Source organism: Spea bombifrons, chromosome 10 (assembly GCF_027358695.1).
Source record: "Spea bombifrons isolate aSpeBom1 chromosome 10, aSpeBom1.2.pri, whole genome shotgun sequence".
Taxonomy (NCBI): Eukaryota; Metazoa; Chordata; class Amphibia; order Anura; family Pelobatidae; genus Spea; species Spea bombifrons.
The window spans coordinates 34,196,528-34,221,438 of record NC_071096.1 but is presented as its reverse complement, the minus strand read 5'-3'; the positions used below and the strand labels follow the sequence as shown (position 1 = coordinate 34,221,438).

The 24,911-nt window shown below is 43.4% G+C and overlaps 2 protein-coding genes and 1 long non-coding RNA gene across 3 annotated transcripts; all 3 read left to right on the top strand.

The window, feature by feature from the left end:
* Window positions 1-2,312: 2,312 nt before the first annotated feature.
* Window positions 2,313-6,130, top strand: DHODH (dihydroorotate dehydrogenase (quinone)). The gene is made up of 9 exons (XM_053448757.1): window positions 2,313-2,392; window positions 2,776-2,988; window positions 3,443-3,642; window positions 3,718-3,800; window positions 3,930-4,117; window positions 4,214-4,327; window positions 5,245-5,398; window positions 5,481-5,640; window positions 5,738-6,130. Exons 1-9 carry the CDS (start codon window positions 2,372-2,374, stop codon window positions 5,802-5,804), a joined length of 1,200 nt encoding a protein of 399 aa, XP_053304732.1. The 5' UTR covers window positions 2,313-2,371; the 3' UTR covers window positions 5,805-6,130.
* Window positions 6,131-6,178: 48 nt separating this feature from the next.
* On the top strand, window positions 6,179-6,489 carry LOC128467205 (uncharacterized). Its single transcript, XR_008345697.1, has 2 exons — window positions 6,179-6,289; window positions 6,335-6,489. It is a non-coding gene; the product is annotated as an uncharacterized LOC128467205 (long non-coding RNA).
* A 1,804-nt stretch (window positions 6,490-8,293) lies between these two features.
* Window positions 8,294-24,686, top strand: LOC128466995 (pre-mRNA-splicing factor ATP-dependent RNA helicase PRP16-like). The gene is made up of 26 exons (XM_053448490.1): window positions 8,294-8,401; window positions 9,073-9,432; window positions 9,927-10,093; window positions 10,183-10,278; window positions 10,369-10,522; window positions 12,327-12,445; window positions 12,661-12,737; window positions 12,854-13,009; window positions 13,244-13,405; window positions 13,806-13,913; window positions 14,099-14,214; window positions 14,509-14,646; window positions 14,733-15,105; window positions 15,190-15,330; window positions 15,727-15,837; window positions 15,922-16,038; window positions 16,506-16,613; window positions 16,715-16,827; window positions 16,918-17,126; window positions 17,229-17,383; window positions 17,485-17,640; window positions 17,753-17,887; window positions 17,984-18,109; window positions 23,466-23,561; window positions 23,726-23,847; window positions 24,375-24,686. The coding sequence occupies exons 2-26, from the start codon at window positions 9,134-9,136 to the stop codon at window positions 24,457-24,459; spliced, it is 3,639 nt and encodes a 1,212-aa protein (XP_053304465.1). The 5' UTR covers window positions 8,294-8,401; window positions 9,073-9,133; the 3' UTR covers window positions 24,460-24,686.
* The last annotated feature ends 225 nt before the right edge of the window (window positions 24,687-24,911 follow it).

The window sequence follows — 24,911 nt, the reverse complement described above, 5'->3', positions numbered from 1 at the left end:
TACTGTGACAGGGTAGTTATGCGGTGCCTGAAGTTGATGCCTTTCAGAAGCTGTGAGCATGAATGGAAAGGCGTTTTTTAATTGACTTTTTAAGATATCTCTTAAGTCGTATGTGTATTGAACAGAACTGGATGGAATTGTACTTAGCACGGCGTCTGGCCCTTCCCTGAGATGCCAGCCGTTGCCTAACCATCTGCCGAAGAGATCTGGAGCTTCTTAGTTTTGTGCCATGCAACGCATGCATCAGAATCCATGGAACTGTGTATTGTTATATTTGTACTGATTTTATATAGTGACATCATATTCCGCAGTGCTTTACAATGGGTAAACAGAACATAACACGTCATACATCAAATAGTAATTTGGCTTTTCTGAAGCAAAAAGTGAGGGGACTCCTGCTTAAACGATCTTATAATCCAGGATATGTATGAAGAGCATTACCAGTGTAATGTACACTTTATACAGATGTATTTATTTGCACCAAAATTCAACTAGTAAATTACCAAAATAACCCTTGGAATCCGTCGGCAAAGATGGATGTTAAAGGAACGTATGTAAGAGAGGCCAGATTCTGCCGTGGGGTAGAGGCAGATAGCAGCTTTGTCACGTCTTTATTGCCCTTGGAAGCGTATTTGACGTGCGTGCCTACTATATGCTGCCTGCTGTCATTAGTATGCTGTATGTTTGTGCTGTGTGTTTGCTCTGTGCTTAGCACACATTGTGTTCTCATTAGTGTACTGTATGTTTGTGCTTTGTGTTTGCTGTTATTTGAATATTGGTTTCACATTTGCAAGAGGATTTGTTGAAGCGTACGGCATATTGCTGAGACTTTAATGACCAGCCATGTCAGCGAATGATGTATTGATAAAATATACAGTTATGTTAGGAACATGTGTTTTCAATTATTCATGCCTTCTGTGGCTTAGATGTGATAACGTGGTACAAAAAGTATTCCAAATCTAGCTTCGATAATAATGATTGATGGTGCTCTTATTTTATATACAAATCTGTGTGGGGGTACAGTATGGGGGTAGCCAATCTGTAGCTCTCCACCTATTCCCACGGATATCTGCCAATCGTTGGTTAAAGTCATGGGAGTTGATGTTCAATCAAGGAAGAAGTATAGCCCTAATAGAGCTGTTAAATAGTATGAAATATGGTACTCAAGTTTCCATTGTGTTTATGTTTTCAGAAGGTGATGCAACAATTGTAGTAATCATAAATGTTCACGTACAGTTAGAGATGCTTTGTTGATTGTTTACTAAAGGTTGTTCTTAATTAAAACAGGAAGTTGCATTGTTTAACATTGTATTTTATTTCTAAGTAATATTTTTCAAATAAACATAAATACAGCTCCTATCCCTGCCTTTACTCACTGCAGTTCTTCCTCGTATTATTGAAATCTGTGAATTATCCATTCTGTTTTTCTGTATACCTCCAAACCAACTCTGCGTCGGCAAGCAAATGGCAGTTTTCTGTTGTAGTTAGGCTGTACCTAGATTATAATGTCTGTGTGACTGCTGTGTTTTTTATATGACTGCACTTGTTTGTTTCTGCCTTTTATCATACTATAAAGCGCTAAAATATAACTACGTACATACATACATACATACATACATGTGACTATGTCAGCGCAGCAAAATGTGAATTTTGTTTTAAATGCTTTGCCCTTTTCAGCGAATGCCCTGCCTCTAACAGCCATGTCAAACCCTGGCCTGTTCTGGTCCAGAGCTGGTATACCGGCTGCTTCTTGACAGGGGATCATTTAAAAGATTCCATACACCCATCATGTGATGATGTATTTTTTTTATTTAGTACCATCATATTCCGGATCGCTGTACATGTTAAATACTTTAGTTTGCTAACTATCATATGGCGCATTTCTTCAGAACTCCTTACGTTGTCTGTCCATGGACTAGATGATATATCAACGTTACTCTTAAGAGCTTAATAGAACCCAGCAGCAACTCAGTAGTAGCTCTCAGGGGTCCAAGTTAATATCTTTACAAACATACAATTCTACGATGGTGCAGAGGTGAAGCATATCCATCAGGATATTACTGGTTCTAGTAACCTATTACTAGTGCTGCTAGTAATATGTCTTTCTTTATATTGTAAACATTATACAATTTGCCAGTTCGGAAAATACAGCAGAATTTCTGAATCGTTAACAAGAATCGTAATTTCTATATTTGACTGAATGGACATTACTCTATGCGTTGCCTAAGAGATCATGTATTCATCGTGTATCAAGAGGAAGGTATATAGTCGCGATTCTGCTGCAAAAGCTAAGTTTTGCCCAAATTAAAAATGGCGACATCGGGTTTATAGCCGACGCGGTGCGTGCTCGTCACGGCCATCGGAAGTAACAATGCTGGCAGCACACGTGAAGGTAAGTTTCTGTGCTACATAACCAGGTCATTTTTTTTTTCTTTAAATCTTCCAATTTTGTATCGATATAGAAACTCAAATCGACAACCTACACATCAGTATCTCCCAGTTTTCAGTATATACATATTTATTTATATACATACATTTTATATTTGTATATATTTGGTATTTTACCACATGACTTTCAGACTCCTATTTATATGCCACTACGTGTTTCTGTGCCACCACCTGCCCTCTGTGACCCAGTATGCATTCTTTGCATTAAAGTGCCGTTGCCCTGTTTCTCTGTGCCTTTACCCTTGCCCATACTGTGCCCATTAACCTGGGCGCACTCACTGTTTTGCCTCTCCACTACATACACATCACTGTTATTTATTCTTGCAGCGCCGGCTGAAGGATGCCTTTATTGTGCTGGGAGGGGGAGGATTAATTTTTACGTCCTTCCTGGCCATAAAGGGAGATGAGCGCTTTTATGAAAAGTATCTGATGCCAACATTGCAGCGCCTGGTGCCACCTGAGCTAGCGCATACCTTGTCTATAAGGCTGCTAGCTCTTGGGCTGGTACCCCAACTTAATCAGCATGATTCCGAAGAATTGGTAGGTATTCTCCATAAGGGTTTGTTCCACAGTGGAGCGACAAGATAATTTTTCTGTCACCGAATGTAACCTTACATTCCCTGTAACATGTTGTATTTGGACGTTCTAATTAAAGTAGCATTCCTGTTCACTATACTAGTGTCTGCTGCAGAGCGAGAGTCCTGCGGATTCTGCAGCAGCTCTTTAGCCTGCGCAGACTTTTAATAAACATGCTTGTAACCTGTACGTGCGGGTATTTGTGAGTAACCCCACGACTGGGATTTTCTGTAGCGTGTCTAAATAAAATAAAATGAAACTACCTTTTAGTATGCAATTTCTTACTTGTCGGCTCACCTTATTAACAGCTTGGATTAAAAGATGCATGAAGCAGTGTAATAGGACTTTACCCGCTTCTATTACATCCCATGAGGACATCCGGTGCCATATCTTCTATGCCCCATGTTTTATTTCCTAGGAGGTGAGGGTTTTAGGACACAGGTTCAAGAACCCAGTGGGTATAGCTGCTGGGTTTGATAAGCATGGAGAGGCTGTGGATGGACTTTATAAAATGGGCTTTGGATTTGTGGAAGTTGGAAGTGTGACTCCAATGCCCCAGGACGGGAATCCCAAACCAAGAGTGTTTCGCTTGCAGCAGGACCGGGCTGTAATCAACAGGTAAATAAAACCACGCACAATATAGTGTGTTGTTCACCCTTGAGATAAGTGCTCACTTCTTGCTTGACTCTTCAGATACGGGTTTAACAGCCATGGAATTGAAGTTGTGCGGCAGCGTCTGGTAGAAAGGAGAGAGAAGCAAAAGACGCTAACAGCAGGTCAGTTCTTATTAATCGCCTGTGCTCATGGCGCGTTTTATACCCCCCCACACACGGGATGTAAACCCCATTAAATACCCCTGTTGAATTTTTATGCTAGCTGTAGTCTGCAACTTTCTCTGTTGACAGGAGGGATGCCACTTGGTATAAACCTTGGAAAGAACAAAACATCTGAGGATTCAGCTGCTGATTACATTAAGGGAGTGCAAGAGCTTGGACCGCTTGCTGACTACTTAGTAATTAACGTGTCAAGTCCCAACACCCCTGGCTTGAGACATCTGCAGGGCAAGGACCAGCTTCGTCACCTCCTGGCCGAGGTATTGTACAAAACCGTGCGTGTGACCGTCTGTCCACCTCTATGCAGGTGTGAGCACTGCTCACTGTGTGATCATCTTATATATATATTTTTATAGGTAGTAAAAGCCCGGGATGCTCTTAAGTGTGAACATCGTCCGGCTTTGCTTGTGAAGATTGCACCTGACTTGACAAAAGCTGCTAAAGAGGACATTGCTATTGTAGTGACAGAGGTAATGCCCTACCCTGCCCAATCCACAAGCCACATTCTGACACTTACAGCACAAAGAGCAAGTGTTAATTAAAGTTAACTTGTGTTCAGTTGTGCAGCTGATTCTTGCTTCAGGTGTACTGCTGATGCTTGGTGTGCACTGCTGTGTGTTGCTGGGCCTGTGACGGAACTGAACAGCAACATCTGATTGCAAGCACCGTCACAGGCGCTGCAACGCACAGCAATGCACATCACACCTTGGCATGGCAACATACCAAGCTTCCTGTCACAGGCATGGCAACACACAGCACACCCCATCACAGCGACGCACATCAAACCTTGGCATGGCACTCCCCGTCACAGACACGCCAATGCACGGCACACCCCATCACAGCAATGCACATCAAACCTTGGCACGGGACTCCCCATCACAGACATGCCGACGCACGGCACCCCGAGCATCAGCAGTACACCTCATTACAAGCATCAGGACTAAAATAAAGAAGCAGAGGCTCAGCACTCAAATGATAAGGTGAGTTTATTTCACGCGTGAAATAAACTCACTTTATCATTTGAGTGCTGAGCCTCTGCTTCTTTATTTTGGATTTATTGAGGGACTTGGTGGTACCCTGGCTCGTGCACCATTTCACTGCTGAGTGCTGCATTCCAACCTTTCTTTTTGTGTAAGCATCAGGACTATGCCTCATCTCAAGCACAGCAACACTTTATCACACCTTATCGTTGTGTTTGGGCTAAAGTGGCAGGCATGCATGGGTTTAAGGGTAACAATGTGCATGGTGATGATGAGTAATCTGGACAGACTAGTGGGATTACTGATTGTGAGTGACTAAATTAAAAACAAACCCACAAAATACCAATTTTAATGTGCGGTTCTGGTTTAAGTATAACGATGTTTTGTTGTAAACTCTCTCTCTACAGCTTGGCATTGATGGCATGATAGTTACCAACACTACAATTAGCCGGCCAGAAACCCTACAGGACCCTCTGAGCTGTGAGGCCGGGGGACTAAGCGGTGCTCCTTTACGTGACATGGCGACAGAAACTGTAAGAGAAATGTACGCTCTGACGGCAGGTGAGATCTGAGGGTGTAACATTGCTTGCTCGCCCCCTTGCCCAGGCAAACACTTTCCAATCATGTTTCTTTTCCCAATTAGGGAAAATTCCTATAATTGGAGTGGGAGGGGTAAGTAACGGTGTTGATGCTCTAGAGAAGATCCGCGCAGGAGCCTCGCTGGTGCAATTGTATACGGCACTCACCTACCAGGGGCCACCTGTTGTGGGAAAGGTGACACGGGAATTGAGGAACCTGCTTATGTAAGTTGTAAAGCTGATATGCATGTGTCAATGTGTTATTGATTTTGTATTTTTATTTTATGTTCTATAATCTTTTTTCCCTGGCGCTTTCCTGCAGGGAGGAGGGATTTTCATCTGTCTCGGATGCAGTAGGTGCTGATCACAGACCTAAAGCTAAGAAGTAACGATAGCTGTACACAATCTCTGCATAGGACACAAGGACTCTTGCCACAGTCTGTGGATGAATTGAGTGCCATGGAATAAAGTGCTCATGGAGATGAAATAGGGTTTGGTGCGCATGTTTTCAAACCAGTGCACATAAACCCTGGCCTTCCCAGCTTGCCAGGGTGGTCATATAGGAAGTGACTTGTTCCTTTATTAAAAATTAAATCGGTGCTGCTATATGTATGTTGTAAACCTCTTTGAATTTTGACACTGAGCTTGGGAAGAAGCTATCAGTATCAAAAGTCTCCTCCTCTTTTTGCTAAATATATTGTATTACATCACATAATTTGTGTCTGAAACTTTATTTTTACTTAATTATATATAGCAGTTACATAGTTGCCAACGTCCCATTTTTCCGACAGCTTAACGGTGCCCCGAATAGACTGTCTGTGCCCACAAACATGTTGCAGGAGTGGTGTGTCTGTGCTGTGCTGTGTGCAGACTGGTCCAGCATGCAATGATGTCACTTCCTGCATGCTGGATGAGTCAGGCTCAGTGTGCAAGGAAAGAGTCTCAGAGATCATCCAATCTCTTTTATATTGGATCTTTTTCTATATTTTGATCGTATCATCTAATTTACAAGAAGTGTTTTTTAAAGGAGTGTTTTACTCGTCTACAAAAGCTAATAAAAACCCACTAAATAGATTCTTATATGTGACCTGAGTTTAGAAATACCCTTTGTTTTCTAGAATGTTGCTATTTCAGACCATATTTTTTTAAAAATAAATCTGGTCATCCTGCTGCCATGTCCTATTTATTTTACACACTTCAGGTATGAACGTATATGTCACTGTCAAACAGCACCCAATATGTGTTTGGCAACATCCCAGTACATTATACCCATGTATAGGTTGTTTGGGTCCCAAAAAGCCACTTTGGGGTATGCATCTCACTTTTTTATCTTGGAATTTTGACATATGGTCATTTTTGTAATATTTGGGACATCTTTGCGCAGGTTTGTGTGAGCTGCCGCTCATAACAGCCTGCATTGCCTAGCCCTGTCATGCATGTGGGAGAATCTGAAGCAGTGGTGTGGTCACTAAAGCCTCAGCCTAAGATATTATATGAAACATAACAGGTGTGTTGAATTGGTGGCATGAAAAGGGGTTAAAGGCATATGTGCAAACATACATTTTTCCTTTTGCTCCCGGTTCTCTCATTAATTCCATTCTGTAAACGTTTGTGGTAGTAATTTTATGTAATGTATTTACTACCACAAACTTTGCCAAAGGCTGATGGCAGAATTAGTGCATGTAAAGGGTTAAAATACCAACGTTGGGTGTCTGGTTTTTAAAAACATATGGCTTTCTTGGGGTAAAGATAATTGGTCGGCTTGAAAGATGTCCCAAACAGGAAATACCAAATTTTAAAATTCCAACTTGAAAAACTGAATTGCGCATGTCCCAAATGTCACCTTTTAGACCCCAAACAACCCGGCAAACCCATTCATGGCGGGTATTACTGTACTCAAGAGTTGTTGCTGAACACATATTCGGTGGTTGTTTGGCAGCGACATATACCAGAAGCTCTAAATTAATTCAAATTCACAATGTGTGTTTAATCCCCCCCAAAACAAAATACTGTCACAAACTTTGACAAAGGCTGGTGATAGTATTAGTGCATGTAAAGGGTTAAAAATATATAAAATATATGGTTTGCTGGGGTAAATTGAATTGGCCGTCTTCCAAGATGTCTCAAATAGGACATAGGGGCAGAATAACCGATTTTTAAATAATTTTTAAGTGCACTATTTTTAAGTGCAGGACAAATAGAATATATTTAGCAGGTTTGTTTCATTAGCTTTTGTAGATGAGTAAAAGATGTATTAATTTTTTAAAAAAGTAATTTTTCCCCTCTATTCTCACCAGATTTTATTATTTTTTGTATAGTAAACTAGATAATATCATATAAAACTAATGGTATGTAAAGAAAGACATTTCTTGTCCTGAAATCCCCCAATATATACATATATAGAGAGAGAGAGAGAGAGTGTGAGTGTGTGTGTGTTGTGTGCAAAATGAGAGAGAAGAAAATTACAGCAGAAAGGTGAAAACAGCCATTGTCACGAAGGGTGCAAACACCGAAAAGCAGTCTGGTCACGAAGGGGTTAAAGAAGAGCTGCGTGTATTGTTTAATATACAGTGTGGTTCTTTTGTCTGCATGTATCGCATTGGCTGTGAGTGTATGGAATATATATATATATATAATGTATTTTTCCAACTTGTTCTACATACAGCAAGTGGCTCCCGTGTTACCCCACGTCGTGCCCCCTGCTCACTGTTACCCTCCTTCCCAACTCCTCTCCCTGGCTGTGCTGGCGCTGTTGGGTCTCTGCCCTTGGCTGAGGCTCTTTGACCCTTTGTCCCCATAACAATATGTCCCCCGGCAGTACTCTGTACAAGGTTGGCCACTCGGAGGGCGGAAGTTTGTCACAGGCGGAAGTACAGTATGCTCTTTGAGCAATAAAGTTTATTGAGAGTGTCGCGGGATTGTGGGATAATGGCGGCGCCCATAGTTTGCAGCTGAGCTATTTACAGTGCGGATGACCGGCTTTAATGTAAGCGTGTTGCTGGATTTTCGTGTACACGACACGCGGGTGTCACACGTAGGGAGCTTTGTATGGTAATTCTGTGTGCTGTTTGTAGCTGTGGGCATAAGCAGGTGGCCACGCACTGCTCGTTACTACTGTATGGTGCTGGGTTATTAGGATGGGAAGGGGAGCTTACGAAATATGCTATAACGTCGTCTGTTATGGAGCTCCAGTATGCAGGGTATTTTCTCAGTGAGCAATACATGTCGGCTAAGGAGTTTGTGCTTAGTGATATAGTGGATATTTTTGATAAGGAAACTGTAAATAATTGACCAAATACGATATTTCCATTGATATTTTTGTTTTATATCCTAGTGTAATTACCATGTACACGCTTAATTATTAACAGCAGGGAATGTTATATACAGAAACCTCGCCAGGAACTTGGTTCTCATTGTAATTGCTGCATACAGCACTATTGTCCAGAACTGATTTTTGCAGCCCTCTCAAATATCAAGATTTTTTTTATTTCCTTATCAGCCATGCAGGGGAAGCTCAGTAAATGAATCTGCAAATACATCTCCAAATAAGACCTGGCTAAACATTTAGTGCTGGTTGGAGCAGCGTGTAGTTAATGGATTGTAATTATCTTTAAACTTGTATATTGACTGATGTTACATTTTTGTGTGCTATTACAGAAATCTTGGGTTTAAAAGCGTGGCTGGTGCTAGAGGAGCAGACTTCATATCCACCGTTATCATGGAAGACGACTTATCGCTACACAGGCTGGAGGGCAGTGACCCCTCGGAACAGACAGGAGGGCTGGTGTTAAAGAAAAAGAGCTCAAGTAGCGAGCAGCATGTGTTTAAAATGCCAGCTCCGCGTTCCTCCCTATTGGGGTTGGATCTGCTGGCCGCACAAAAACGAAAAGAACGGGAAGAGAAGGAGAGGCAAGAAGGAGACAAGAAACCAAAAGTTACCACTAAAGATTTAGAAGAGAAAGATAGGAATTCCGACAGAGCCGGTGACCGATTGAGCCGGGGGAGTCACGGGGACAGGTAAGAGAAGGTGGTTGATAAGCAAGGTTTTGTACTATGTAAAGTTGTGTTACTGTGGAGGCATCAGAAGTGTCTTTGTTAATGGTAAAGTAGCTTGCAGTAGTACTGAATTCTGGTGTCTGCCTTGACAGACCACGCAGATGTTATGCTATGGTAGGAATCTATGTAAATTGTAGGTCATTGTTCTGTACAAACATCATTTCACAGGATTCATGATCATGTATCAAAGTGGAGCTTTACAACTGATCATATAATGGGGAGCATCCATGTATACACGATATGGATGGCTGGGTTCTCCCTTATTTTATTTTGTTTCTTTGGCAATATGTCCCAGCAATTTTTAGTGTGTGAGAGAAGAAAACAGGTGAGCTCAACACTTAGAATCCAGAACATTACTAGAAATAGAGTGACAAATGTATAAATAGTTCTGAGGCTTCTGTAGGCTTCTTTGGCACATCATTTGGTCTCTGACCCTTTAGTATGTTGGCATTTAGGCATTACAGAAAACCACGCGTGGAAACACCTTCTTATACTGGTGGGGTAAACGAAGAGTACCTGGCCCGGAGCCGTCAGAGAGAGCGCGACAGAAGAGAACATGGAGTATACGCCTCATCCAAAGATGATCGACAACGCAGAAAAGAGCGCAGCAGTCGAGATCGAGGTAGCCTGAGGCCCGAACCAGAGCATTGCTTGTGTTTGGAATATTTTTATTCTGCTCCTCGTAACTTTATATTCTAATTTATTTGACAGATGATCGTAGCAGGCACAGTAGGTCAGAAAGGGACAGTGGTTCTGAGAGAAGTTCAAGGCGAGGGGAACCCGAGAGTCCAAGGCACAGACCTAGAGGTAGATAACCCATTTGGTTCATCAGTTTCCCTGTTACGTACAGTTTCCCTTCAGATTGTGTGGTTGAACCTTTCGTCGTCTTGTTTCTAGATTCCTCAACACCCTCGCGCTCAGGATGGGAAGAGGATGAAAGCGGGTATGGAGGATCCCAGCGCTCTCACTGGGAGTCTCCTTCACCTACCCCATCAAGCAGAGACTCCGATCGAAGCCATCGCAATGACAGGGAGAGCTCTAGGAGAGAGCGGTAAGGAAATCTTTTATTTTGTTTAAAATATATATATATATTTTTACTATTTCATGAGTGATCTACTTAGCATGACTTTACATGGCAGGAAGCCAGTGGGAAATGTCCCTGCTGCTGCAACAAACTCACATCATGATGTATGTCCTAATGGGCTTCTTTTCAGAAGGTTTAAAGACGTACTGGTACATCTGAAGGGTAATGAAGGGTAGTGAAAGGATTAAAATTGGTCATGCGAAAACTTGAGAGCAATGCCAATACCGTATTTGCTCGATTATAAGACTCTGAAGAATACCATTCGTCTTATAATCGGGGTCATCTTATAATCAGACCTCAAATAGGTCTGACTATGAGACTAAGATCCAGATCCCCCGCAGCGATGCAGGGGACCTGGATGCTCCTGTGTTATGCCCCCCCCCCAACTTACCGGTGCTTAGTCTGGGCAGCGTGTAGAGCCAGAGTGGCATATAGGGGTATAAGGCAATTCCGGAGGCAGAGTGGCACATTGGGGGTCAAAAAGCATATCATGGGGCACAGTGGAATATATGGGGTATAAGGCATTTCTGTGGCAGAGTGGCAAGCCTGGGGGCAGATGTGCATAACTAGGGGGGGGCAGGTTGAAAAAAAGGAAATAAAAACAAAATATTTTTCTCAATCATAGCTTTTATTAACAAACAATTGTTCACATAGTTTACATGAATTAACATTCACTGGTAAAACTTTTTTCCTATAGGGTCGTCTTATATTCAGGCTTTTTCTTTTTTTTTCATAAAATAATATTCAGATTTTGGGGGGTCGTCTTATAATCAGGGTCGTCTTATAATCGACCAAATACGGTATATCAGAAATGGGTGTATTTGACACCCAGCAGTTTGCTACCTTGTGAATCATTTGTTTCAATACATCTACCTTAAAAAGACATGAATAGAATTAAATCAATACAGTATTACTGTTTACTTACACTGAAAGGATGGTGTAAAAATGTGAAGCCAGTTAAATTCTGTGAAGCCAGTTGCTATAACTATTGAAGGGACGCATGCCATTTTTCAGCCTATCTAACTATGTTACTATGTAACTGTGACACCCCAGCCATCATATGCACTTTAATGCATATGATAGCTGTGTGGTCCCTTAAAATTTTCATATTTTCTGTTAGCATTTGCCCATTTCCACAATACCAAGCTAAATGCTGTGTAGGAGTTGTGTTCAGTTGAACACTTCCCCTTCCATATGATATATTCACCTCCAGTCAGCTCTAGCACTGTCGCGGTGTAAGTTGTGGGCAGTTGTCTGCTCAGACCCCTATGTTCATGTGTGAAAACTGCTTCTACTCATTGGCTGTTTCAAGTAACCAATCAGTATTAATATATTAATAATATATTACAGTATAAACATAGTATTTAAATATACATTCTTCTATAGTATGCGTACCAGGAACATGAATTTGTCTTTTCAACTATGTGCTTATATTCTGATGTCACTGTGCAGGAAACTCAAAGTGCCGTTTTGTTTTAAGCTTAGACTTTATTTAGATTCTGTAGGCTATATTTCATATGTTGCACTTGTACAGTAAGCCCCAGGTGAAGGTGAAATGCTTTATTAGTAAAGTTATCCACTTGCTAGATTGTACCATATTGTCTGACGCAATAAGGTAATTTAAACACACATTAATTTGACTTACCAGTTACTTTAAATTGATGCTGAACGTTATCTAAATGTCTTTGTGGAATTTCTGTTCACTTGTTGACCTGTCAAACTACATGATGCCCAAACGCTTCTGTAAAACTTCTTAATGTAATGTTTGCAGCTCCGTGAGGCTCCAGTACACAGACGATACCCCTCTCCCCACACCGTCTTACAAATTTAATGAATGGGCCTCAGAACGACGACATCTAGGCGCCACCCCGCGACTCTCACAGGGCAAAGGTAAGAAGAAATTAGAGTATAAGCTGCAGTCAGAGTTTGGAAGTACTTTTCTTTTTGGTTCACAGTAGTTACTGTTATCTTTGAACCTTTCACATTAACACATGGACCATTTGTTGATAGTAAGTGTGTTGACCAGGGCTCTCCTCTCCACTTGTTTCCCTAAATGCGAATTCCACATGTGTAATTGCTATTCTGTGTAACTGTTTGATTACCAGGTAAGCATGAAACAGATGAGGATAGCATTGACTTTATGTCGGAGGATGATAAAAGGCAATGGGAGGAGGACCAGAGGGTAAGTAAAAAAAAAAAAAAAAAAAAAAAAAAGTGCTTTATTCCTGTCCAGCCATTGTGTGTCTTTATGCATCTCCTTTTGTCTGCTGGAGGTCATAATTTGCTCTCCCCCTGCAGCAAGCAGACCGAGACTGGTACATGATGGATGAAGGATTTGATGAGTATCACAATGCCTTGAGCGCAACCTCTCAGGATTATGTGAAGAAGAGGGAACAGCTTCTCCAGAAACAGAATCACAAAAGAGTGTCTGCCCAGAGGAGGCAAATCAACGAGGTAATGATCGCATCAAGCCAATGCTTGTCGCCTTTTAAAGTAAACCTGACCTTTCTCTCGATCATCCATTACACCTCCTTCCTAGACAACTCTTTCAAAGACTTCCTTCTTCACCCACTTTATTCAAGTTTATAAGATGTTGTGGGGTTGGCTTCATGAGTGTTGCGACGCGCATTTGATATGCAAAGCACATCATATAGATGCCTTTTCATTGTGACCTTTCCTTTTGTGCAGGATAATGAGCGCTGGGAAACAAATCGTATGCTGACCAGTGGTGTGGTCCAAAGACTAGAAGTGGATGATGATTTTGAAGAGGATAATGCTGCTAAAGTGCATCTTCTGGTCCACAACCTGGTGCCCCCATTTCTGGATGGACGTATTGTGTTTACCAAGCAGGTACAATGTTTTTGCAGTAGAAATGGTAGTTGGTGCATGGGCAGTGCTGATTTGTGATGTACGAGATATGTCTCATGAGCAGAACTTTAGAGAATCAAGCGTGAATGTGTTTGCAAGGTAAGAGCTACTCTGAAATGGTAGGGTGTGCATAGAAGTTTTGTAAAATATCTGGATACTTTGTAAGATGACAATGCCTGCAGAGATGTCGAGGAGGATAGATTGTCAGAAGGACTGGCTGAAAAGGTACACATATCAGGGTGGACAGACTTTCTGAGCAGTGCGCAGATATGGGAAGGGGAATGCTGTGCCTCTTGGAGATAGAAATAGTGGAAAATGATAAGAACCTATGCAACTATTGAGATGTTTTGTAACTGTTAATCCTCTCCTCTGCAATATTTAGCCTGAGCCGGTGATCCCAGTGCGGGATCCAACTTCAGATATGGCCATCATCTCTCGCAAAGGCAGTCAGTTGGTCCGCAAGCACCGGGAGCAGAAGGAGCGTAAAAAGGTAAAACCTTGAGCTTCAGTTGTTTGCAGGATTGCAATTAGGAGGGTCATTGGGATGTGTCAGTTTTGGAATCCAGTTTGTAGCTGCTACAGTTGAAAGGACTTGTTCATTTTTTTCAGCGGTATGTGGGATGGGGGGGGCTCTGTCAATAGGGACATATTTGTAACGGTGACTTATTGCTTCAGGCTCAGCACAAGCACTGGGAGTTGGCTGGAACCAAACTAGGGGACATCATGGGTGTCAAGAAGAAGGAGGATGATCCTGAACAGCCAAGCACTGAAGATGGAGCAGTGGATTACAGGTACAGTCATACTAACTGGAGATATTCTGGCATGAAAAGGAAATATTTGGCTAGATTTGTTAATTGTTAGCAAAACAGCTGATTTGGTACTATTTGTATGCATTATTCTTACATTTTTTTTATATAGCACTATATTCTGTAGCGCTGTACAATGGGTAGACAGGACATAACAAGTAGTGTATAGCATAACAATTTGACTTGCAGAAACAACGTGTGAGGAGGGCCCTGCTCAAACAAGCTTACAATCATGTAATTAAAAATCATGACAATATCCCATATATCTTAATATATCAGAACAGAACAGAAATTTGCAGACCACATGCGAGAACGCAGCGAGGCGAGCAGTGAATTTTCTCGTAAGAAGAGTCTGATGGAGCAGAGGCAGTACCTGCCAATATTTGCTGTACGGCAGGAGCTGCTCACAGTGATAAGGTAAGCGGTCTGTCTCACACATGCCTTTTACAAGCATTAGCATGTGAAATGCAAAGGTTTGCACTCATGCCCCTTATTCCCTGCAGGGATAATAGCATTGTCATCGTGGTAGGGGAAACTGGCAGCGGGAAGACTACCCAGCTGACTCAGTACCTGCATGAAGACGGATACACAGATTATGGTATGATTGCGTGCACCCAGCCCCGCAGGGTGGCAGCCATGTCTGTGGCAAAGCGTGTCAGTGAAGAAATGGAGGTAGGCCTCGGAGAAGAGGTGGGATACGCTATCCGATTTGAGGACTGCACTTCGGAAAAAACCCTTATTAAGTACATGACGGATGGCATCCTCCTGCGTGAATCTCTGCGTGAGGCGGATCTTGATCATTATAGCGCTGTTATCATGGATGAGGCCCATGAGCGTTCCTTGAACACAGATGTGCTTTTTGGGCTGCTACGCGAGGTAGGAATGTGCATCTCTGTGTCTGTGACAGTACCCTATACTTCACCCTCCACCGCTATATTTCTAACACTGTCCATTTGCCAGGTTGTGGCTCGTCGCTCTGATCTCAAATTGATCGTTACTTCGGCTACAATGGATTCGGAGAAGTTTGCTTCGTTCTTTGGAAATGTTCCTATTTTCCACATTCCAGGCCGGACATTCCCTGTAGACATCCTGTTCAGCAAGGTGAAGATACAATGTCACAAGTGTCTCATCTTATTTAATCTTACTATTTTCTGTTCATGATGTCATATGCAATTACCCTACGTGCTATACACCTCCACCAATTATCCATATCACTTTTTTTTACTTGTTCTGTACCTCTCTCTTCCTACTCTCTACCAGTCTATGTGTATAGATATAATTAAGGTACTGGGTGTGACAACCATTTTTTGGGACGTGCGCATCCAAGCCAGTTCTTCCACTGCTCACTTTCCCCATGTCCTCTGCCCCAGCCATCTGTCATCCTAGCATTTGTTTATCTTTATTGTTTGAAGTTTTACTTGCCTGTACTCTTTTTACCGATCCATTATTATTACATTGGTTGGTTTGTATCCACTAACACCTGTGCGTTCAATGCAGACTCCTCAGGAGGATTATGTGGAAGCTGCTGTGAAACAAGCCTTACAAATCCACCTGTCTGGAGCTGCAGGTGACATTCTGATCTTCATGCCAGGGCAAGAGGATATTGAGGTGAGAACACTAACAGCTTGAAGTCTTTTTTCATATTCCTCTCCTTATCTTTTATTTAATAAAACCTTTACTGTCCACATACAGGTAACGTCTGATCAGATTATCGAACGCTTGGGGGAGTTGGAGAGTGCTCCACCCCTAGCTGTCCTTCCAATTTATTCCCAGCTGCCATCTGATTTACAGGCCAAGATTTTCCAAAAAGTAAGTAATTTTCTGGCCATAGATTGGCATCTGGTGAAAAATATCTTTGCGCAGGATGAGACTGGTGTCTGTGTGTAGCAGAATATATCCTATAACAAGGCAGAAAGAATATTGTAGCTACCCAAAATGTAATGCAATCTAACCATCCCCAGTACACAGTTATAAGATGTGATTATTAAGAGGATACAGTCTTTTAATTAGGATGCATTTTGCTTTGTTGTGTTGGTGGAAAGCAAAGCGTCTTGCATTGCCGTGAAATTAAGCGACTGCCTGGCATCAAGTTTATACACAAACAACCAAACCAAGTACTGTAAGTCATAGTTTAGAAATTAGGTAGTTTTCTGAGCCTGGGAAAAATAATTCAGGGTTAAACCCTTGTACAGCGGTGGCAGGAACATCTGCACAGTTTCACTCGGAGCATTTGTGATCGGTGCTTCTGTTTCATTATTTTCCCTCTGCTTTTGCAGGCCCCGGACGGTGTGAGAAAATGCATTGTGGCCACGAACATTGCAGAGACCTCCCTCACTGTGGATGGCATCATGTTTGTTGTGGATTCAGGTTACTGCAAGTTAAAGGTTAGTGTTTCCCGATTCTAGATGTATAACCACCGCGATGTCAGATCCCTCCGGGCCCACTGATTTTGCTATTTCAATAAATGTAATGTTATTCCCCTCAGGTGTTTAATCCCCGCATTGGCATGGATGCCTTGCAGATTTATCCTATTAGCCAGGCCAATGCCAACCAGCGTTCCGGCAGAGCAGGCCGAACTGGGCCAGGGCAGTGCTTTAGGTAAGTTCGCCACAAGCTATTAAAGCCCCAACAATCCTTTTTTATTATTAGTCTATGACTTTACAGTGGTGTCGTTACTCTCCCTGGCAGGCTTTACACACAGAGCGCCTATAAGAACGAACTTCTGTGCACCACGGTCCCTGAAATCCAGCGTACAAACCTCTCCAATGTAGTTCTGCTGCTTAAGTCCCTGGGGGTTCAGGATCTGCTTCTCTTTCATTTCATGGATCCACCACCAGAGGACAATATGCTCAATTCTATGTATCAGCTGTGGATCCTAGGGGCCCTTGATAACACAGGTAAAAAGCAAGTGCTTAAGACAGGAAACAAGTGTATTTCTGCTCAATTGTTGCGTATGATCAAACGGTCTAATGTTTCCCCCATGTCTTCTCTGTCTCTAGGCTCTCTCACCTCCACCGGGCGACTTATGGTTGAGTTCCCCTTAGACCCTGCCCTCTCGAAGATGCTTATTGTATCGTGTGACATGGGCTGCAGTTCTGAGATACTGATGGTGGTGTCTATGCTCTCTGTGCCAGCCATATTCTATCGCCCAAAGGTATGGGGTATAGTTGTGTGGCATGTGGACTGACTTAATGACAGGAGTTGTTGAAATGTGTACTTAATTTGTCTGTTTTTTTCTCTCTCAATGTTTGGTAGGGGCGAGAGGAGGAGAGTGACCAAGTGCGAGAGAAATTTGCTGTCCCAGAGAGCGACCACTTAACATATTTAAATGTCTTCCTTCAGTGGAAAAACAATAACTATTCAAGTGGCTGGTGCAACCAACACTTTATACATGCCAAGGCCATGCGCAAGGTGAGTGACAATACACTGTTACCCTAAACACTTAGTTAAATGGGGTGTATGGGCATTCCCTGCTCTCTCTGTGTTGCACATGTGACCCGATCAACTACCCTTTTGCTTGCAGGTCCGTGAAGTTCGGGCCCAGCTGAAAGATATCATGGTGTCCCAGCGGATGCCCCTCTCCTCTTGCGGCTCAGACTGGGATGTCGTGAGGAAGTGCATCTGTGCGGCTTATTTTCACCAAGCTGCCAGACTTAAGGTAAAGAGACTGCCCTGCGGTCCAGGGTATTTGTTGGAGGACACCAGAGCGGGCGGTGAACTTTGAGCTAAAATGTACTCCTGATTTTTCCTCCAGGGGATCGGCGAGTATGTGAACGTGCGCACAGGGATGCCATGCCACTTGCACCCGACTAGCTCTCTGTTTGGGATGGGATACACGCCTGATTATATTGTGTACCACGAACTAGTGATGACTACAAAGGTAAGCAGATTATTTTGTTTTTTTGCAACGGGACATGTTGTCGTTCTTGCAAATGACCACTAGATGTCGGCATCCGATTTCAAAGGTTTCACTTGGGTTCCTTTTACTGTTAATGCACATTTATTTTCCATGCCATCCCAGGTAACACCACAGATGGGACTCCTTCTCTGTACCTGAGAGGGTACACTTAAAAGCCCCTCCTCTCCCAGTGAGCCCCAGTGTTTCTTCTGCCTTACATTAGATAGGGAGGACTCGTTGCCCCTTTTGTGATTTTAAACGACTCTAGGTTGAGCCGGCACCTGTAGGCTGGTGCTATGCTGTCTGGCGCCACATACCCTTTCTCTGAGGCATTGTCCTCAAGGGCTTCTCAGTGGGCGCCGGGTGTTTTGTGGGGATGCTCCATGGCGGTCCTCTTCCTTCCGCTTGAGAGCGATACGCACTTCTGGTAGTGCAGAATGCCTAGTTTTCTGGTGGTTTTGAAAATGTTTGCGCCTTTTCGTCACTGTTGCTCCCTGGAACTTGATTTCTGGCTATTTCAGCGGCTGGGTGAGTAGGATACTGTTGTATTCCATTCCCACTGTATGTTATTCTCGGTTCTGTATGGTGCTGCTGCACCCTGGCTGAGCATGTCTGCTCCTGATAACTCTGAGACCCCCCTCTGTTGAGGACAAGCCCAAGAAAGCTCTAATGAAAACCGCCATAGATGCTTGCAAGACTCCAGAAAAAAGGTTTACCCCACTTGCCTGAAGTTCTCCTCCTTGCTGCGCATAATCCCACTCTCCTGGTTCGCTAGCTGTCCCAGTTTTTGGATTCAGAGTTCAGTTACCCAGAGGTGGAGGAGGTTTCTTGTGAAGAAGGTGAAGTCGGGGAAGAAAGTTCTTTTCTCTTTCCAGTGGAAGAAATAGATACCCTTATCTCCGCTGTGAGGTCTGCTATGCACGCGACCAGAAGTGTGATATTACGCTTTACCAGCGTAATACCAAACGTAATACATCTTTTCCAGTTCATCCTGCTCTGTCTGATATCATCAAGCAGGAACGGAACCCGGAACGAAGGTTTAACCTGTCTAGGCGTGTTAAGCGTCTGTTTGTCTTTGATGAGGACTTAGTTCTGTGCTACTTCTATGGGGGATATAGCTGTTATGGGAGTCTCCAGAAAAAACACATTCCCACTTGAGGACGGTTCCCATTTCTCTGACTTATGAAAAAGAAAGCCGAAGCAGCTGTTAAGAAGTCTTTTGAGGCCTCTGCTTCAGTTTTAAATCAGGCATTGCCTCAGCCTCAGTGTCCAGGGTAGTTAAGGTCTGGCTTTCCCAGATTGAGGAGGATATCACTGCCAAAACCTCCAGGGATGTGATCCTCAAGAACGTCGCTGCTGTGGATTTTCTATGTGACGAATCTATTGAGTATATCAGAATGACAGCCAGGGCCTCTGCTCTCTCATTTGCTGCTAGAGGAGCCTTATGGCTAAAAGCTTGCGTTGCGGATAATGCCTCTAAGAACAGACTTCTTAGTATTCCCTTTAAGGACAAATCCCTGTTTGGCAAAGAACTTGAATCCCTGTTTGAGAAAACTACAGGGGACAAGCACCGGATGCCGCAGCGAAGACCAGATTCTAAAAGAAGGCTTCTTTCTTTTGGGCAAGACCTTCCAGGGCAGTGCAGAGGCTATGGTTTCAGAGAGAGGAAGATTGGACAGATTCTCCTTCACCAAAGCGCCCCAGGACCCTAAGGGCTCGGCATGACACCAATCGCATTCCTGTGGGAGGAAGGCTCAGGTTCTTCAGGGACAGCTGGTTCACCATCACTCGAGACCCATGGGCGAGATGCATCATACCGCACGGGTATCGGTGCCTTTTCAGACCTCCAGATTGTTTCCTGATGTACCACCTTCCTCAGGACCAGACGAGGCGTGCCTTCCTGTTGTCTGCCATTGGTCAGTTCAGAGAACTGCAGGCACTAGTTCCTGTCCCTCCTCCGGAGCAAGGACTGGGGGTTTATTCTCCTGTCTTCCTGATGCCAAAAGCCTTGGGAGGATTCTGTTTAATTATAGACCTGTGCTTCCTAAACTGTCACCTCTGGTGTGTCTGGTTCAAGGTGGAAACTATATAAGATCCACTTTGTACACCTTATAACTCCACAACTTCATGGTCTCTAGAGACCTGAAAGATGTGTATCTTCACATTCCTATTCATCCAATTCATCAAAAGTTTCAGGCCCTTCTTTTTGGTTTGTCAGCAGCTCCCAGCGTCTTTGCGAAACTCTTGGCAGTAGCGGCGGCTCACTTCAGGCTTCAGGGGATTTTAGTCATCCCTTACCTCGACGACTGGTTTATCCATGCCCATTTGGCTTCTGTCCTCTAGTCTCACCTTACAAGAATAGTCAACACTTTGGAGGAGTTAGGTTGGATTCTGAATTGGGACAAGTCAAGCACCATTCCCTCTCAGCAAGCCACGTTCCTGGGCCTATGTCTGGATTCTCACTCAGGGAAGGCTTTTCTTACACCTTCCAAGATAGACAGCATTCGTTCTCTTGTCTGCCGGATGCTCTCTTCTCGCCAAAGCTCTATAAGGACTGGGCATGATGGCCTCCAGAAGGTAAGCAGTCACTTGGGCTCTGGCCCATCTGAGGATTCTCCAGAATTTTTTTTTCATCGTTGGAGTGGGAGCTTTCTCGCTCTGGACAAGCTCATCAGACTACCTTCTCATGTAAGAGAATCCCTCACCTGGTGGCTTCAAAGGGACATCCTAGCTGCAGGGGAAAGTGTGGTCCTTATGGGCCAAAGAGGTCCTGACCAATGACACAAGCATCACGGGATGGGGAGCCACCTATCGAGATAAATTTGTTCAAAGCCTCTGGTCTCCTTCCTTCCAACCGCCTGGAGTTGCTAGCTGTGGAAAACGCCTTGCGTCATCGGGAACCTCTGCTGTTAGGCAAGAACACCCTGCTAAGCTCCGACAACCGGTCAGTAGTGGCGTATATGAACGTGCAAGGGGCTACCAGGAACCCTCTTCTGCTTTGCATATCTCTCAGGATCTCCTTTCTGTTTCATTATCCAGATTGTGATTCATGTTAAGGGGGCATTAAACACGGATTTCTTGATTAGAGCTCCTGTGTCGAGAGGCGAGCGGTCTCTGAATCCTGCCGCCTTAAGGTTCATCGTCCGAGAACGGGGGCTGCCCGACATTGACCTGATGGCTTCCAGACCTTATTTTCCCGCGATCCAGAGGACCGTCTTTTGGCGGGCTTGCCCATGTCTTCCCACCCTTTCCTCTGATATGCAAAGTTCTGCAGAAGATCAAGAACGACCGTGCATCAGTGATTTGGATCCGCTCCAAACTGGCCAAAACACACCTGGTATACGGATTTGATCAACCTCGGCTCCAGGACCCTCCTGAGACTGCCTGCACTGAGAGACCACCTTCATCAGGGACATTTTCTCCATCCAAACCACGAGATCTTCCAGCTGAGGGCCTGGATGTTGAGCGGAAGATTCTGAGAGCTAGGGGTTTCTGAGACCCTACCTTGCAGTAGGAAGAGGGTTACTTCCATCAGATACATGAAGATCTGGAAGAAGTTTTGTTCATGGTGCGGTTCAAGAGGTTTCATCCCTTCTTCTTTTGCAGGGAGGTTTCAACTTTGACCTTTAACCTCAAGTTCCAGATTTCAGCCATCAGTGCTTTGCTGACTTTTGAACTCACCTCCTTACCCGTTGTCAGGCATTCTGCTAAGGCCATCGTCCACCCACGACCTCGTCCTGTCACAAAGATGGTACCGTGGGACTTTAATCTGGTCCTTCGGAGACTCACACTCCTGCCTTTGAGCCTCTCTTCAGCAAGTTTCCCTACATTTGTTGTCCCCAAAGACGGCATTTTTGGGGACCATTACTTCCGCTAGACGCAGCGGCGAGCTTTAGGCTCTATCTATGAAGGAACCGGACGAGGTAGCGCTTTCTCTGCCTCCTGAATTTAGTCTCAAAGTTCCGTCAGCCTTCCACAAGAACCAGGAGATTGTATTACCAACCTTTTTTCAGTTGACTGAGGAAGAGACATTACTCTCTGGACCTTAAGAGATGCCTGTCTATCTATCTGGAATAGACCCTGCCCCTCAGAAAGTCCTCTGTTTGTGGCTTCATCTGATCCTTAGCTTTTAGCATTTTGAAGCGCTTCATTGCCAAGTGGATTGTGTTGGCCATTAGTCTGCCTGTGCAGTATCCACCTCCTCATCTCTTCTGACAAGATCTGTAGGACTGCCGCCCGGGGAAGTCTCTGTACCTTTGGCCATCGTTACAAACTTGATTGTATGGCAGAGGAAGACTTGTTTTTTCTACCAGATAGTTTTTGAAGCTGTTGTTTTTTTTCTTCCTCTTTCCCACCATTCAGCTTTAGTATATCTATCATCTGTGGTGTCACCTGGGATGGCAGGGAACTTCTTTTCCCTGCCGATTCCTGGTGACACATTTGTTCCTTCCCTTCTTTGAATAACCTTGTTGCGTTATGTTTTGTTTCATGTGTGGTCTTTGTTATTCACTGTGCCTCTCTGGGAGGGGAAGTGCTTTTAAGTGTTTGTTTGAGTCCTATCTGTAGCGTCACCAGGGATTGTGAAGTATATCAGTTTCTGCATCTTTTAATGAACCCGAAGTGTTCCAGTGTGGGCAGTATGTAATTCTGGTGCGAGCCAAATAGCTGCCGATTGGGATATTTTGCCAATTATCCATGTTTAACACGAATAGCAGGATTGTTGTTTAAATGTAACCATGATGTTTTGTCCTGAGGCAGTACCTGGTATTACCCGTATTTTGTGTTTAGTACCTTGAACACAATTTACCGTTTCTATAAATGTGCCCATCATATTCTGATTCCTGTTATACATATCCCCAATAACCTGTAGAACGTGGCACTCATGGTCTTTGGTGTATGCTACAGTCAGGCAGTATATGTGTATATTTAATAGAGTATTTCCATTAATGGCTCTTTTTAGGTAACTTCACCTGTATATTTGGTGTGAGGTATACTTCCTTTTAATGTAATCTGCCTTCACGTGATGATCGAGAAACCCCTCTTCCCATAAATGTATATATCCACATGTCAAATACAGAACGCAAGGTCATTTATTTGGAGTAGAGGAGTGAGTCGTAACCCCCAGAAAGCTGTAAAAGAGGCGATCGTAAATGCTTTTTAGAATTGTTTTTAATGTTGGCCAATGTTTGTTTGTTTATTTTAATGGCACTATGTTTCCATGTGCATTTACAATGATTATTTTTTTTTGCCTTCATCTGGATATCTTTGAAACGTTTAATGTAATTTTTCTTTGCCGCATTGGTCTTAATCTCTGACATGTTTTCTGCGTGGTCTATAGGAGTACATGCAGTGTGTCACAGCAGTGGACGGAGAGTGGTTGGCTGAACTGGGGCCGATGTTCTACAGCATTAAACATGCAGGCAAATCCAGACAGGTAAGTGAAGTGATGGGACTGAATTAGTGTGACAGCTATGTATGTATGTATGTATGTATGTATGTATGTGTATGTGTATATATATATGTGTGTATGTGTGTGTATATATATATATATATATATATATATATATGCATCCTCCTCACCCTGACTCTACTCTGCAGGAAAACAAACGCCGTGCGAAGGAGGAAGCGTCTGCCATGGAGGAGGAGATGATGATGGCTGAAGAACAATTACGCTTAAGGAGAGAGGAGCAGGAGAAGAAGAGCACACTGAGCAGCACAAGGTAAGCCGCCTTCTCATCTCTTGCAATTGCGTTCCCCAAACCGAGACTAGTGATATCTTCAGCACTGGACGTTTGCTCTAGTTCCAGCAACACACTACTCTCTTTTTAGTGAATAAACCTATGCACTAGTACAGTTCTTGTGACTGTTTTAGATGTATTTGTCTGGCGCTCAGTGATGGTGGTTGCAGGTAAGAGCAGCTGTATCTTGGTAGAAGTAATGCCCTACTGGGGCTGCTTGCATCTACCCTTACATGTCCTGTAATGTACATTCTAGTTGATGTGTTTAAACCATAGTATGTTTCTTGTACTGTAATGTATCTTCTAGTTGTGTTTAAACCAAACTCTGGAATGTTTCTTGTACATAAATAAATCTCTTTATTACAGCAAACAACACTTTACATACCTTTTAGTTGCATAGCATAACTTGAAGTTGATCAGTTTAAATCAATCTCTTGTACAGGCATTTCACTTTTAATTACAGCAAAAAACACTTCCATATTAAACCAGTGCTTTGTATGTACATACAGGTCTGTAAAAATCTACACTCCTGGAAGGAAAGAACAAACAGATCCCGGGACCCCACGCCGTACGCCGGCACGATTTGGACTCTGATTCTTTAGCCTTTACCTGTTGGCATGAATCTATGGCTGCATGAATGAAATTTGTTGGACCTGATCTGCTGCACTCAAGGGAAGTGAAAAGGTTCTGGGACTTTGTAGCTCCTCTTTCAGTGCTATTTTGTGTATTGTAAAGTGGAATAATGTTATTTTTCAGCAATAACATACCTGTTTTTGTCTGGCTGTGGAGCAATTATTTTTATATAACATTATGGAACAATACATACGGCTCAGCGTACTTATTGGAATGTGGCTAGAACAGCTCTGACCGTCTATCAGGCTGCTTTGCCTCCCTTTGCATAGAATACATAGCATAGACACTTTAATAACTACAGAACTGTAGCAACTGTTAAATGCTGATTATTGATTTTCCAGCAATGCTGACTGGATAAAGTGCAGCAGGGGGATTCTGGCTCAGCTTCGCCAGCATGCAGAAGGGAGTTTTGT

Bases quoted from the DNA above. Each gene is read 5' to 3' on its own strand.
- DHODH (XM_053448757.1), top strand. From the start codon at position 2,372: ATGCTGGCAGCACACGTGAAG. The intron at 2,393-2,775 runs GTAAGTTTCTGT...TTATTCTTGCAG, and splicing joins TGCTGGCAGCACACGTGAAG to CGCCGGCTGAAGGATGCCTT. The intron at 3,801-3,929 runs GTCAGTTCTTAT...CTCTGTTGACAG, and splicing joins GCAAAAGACGCTAACAGCAG to GAGGGATGCCACTTGGTATA.
- LOC128466995 (XM_053448490.1), top strand. From the start codon at position 9,134: ATGGAAGACGACTTATCGCTACACAGGCTGGAGGGCAGTGACCCCTCG. The intron at 15,838-15,921 runs GTGAGAACACTA...GTCCACATACAG, and splicing joins CAGGGCAAGAGGATATTGAG to GTAACGTCTGATCAGATTAT. The intron at 16,039-16,505 runs GTAAGTAATTTT...CTGCTTTTGCAG, and splicing joins AGGCCAAGATTTTCCAAAAA to GCCCCGGACGGTGTGAGAAA.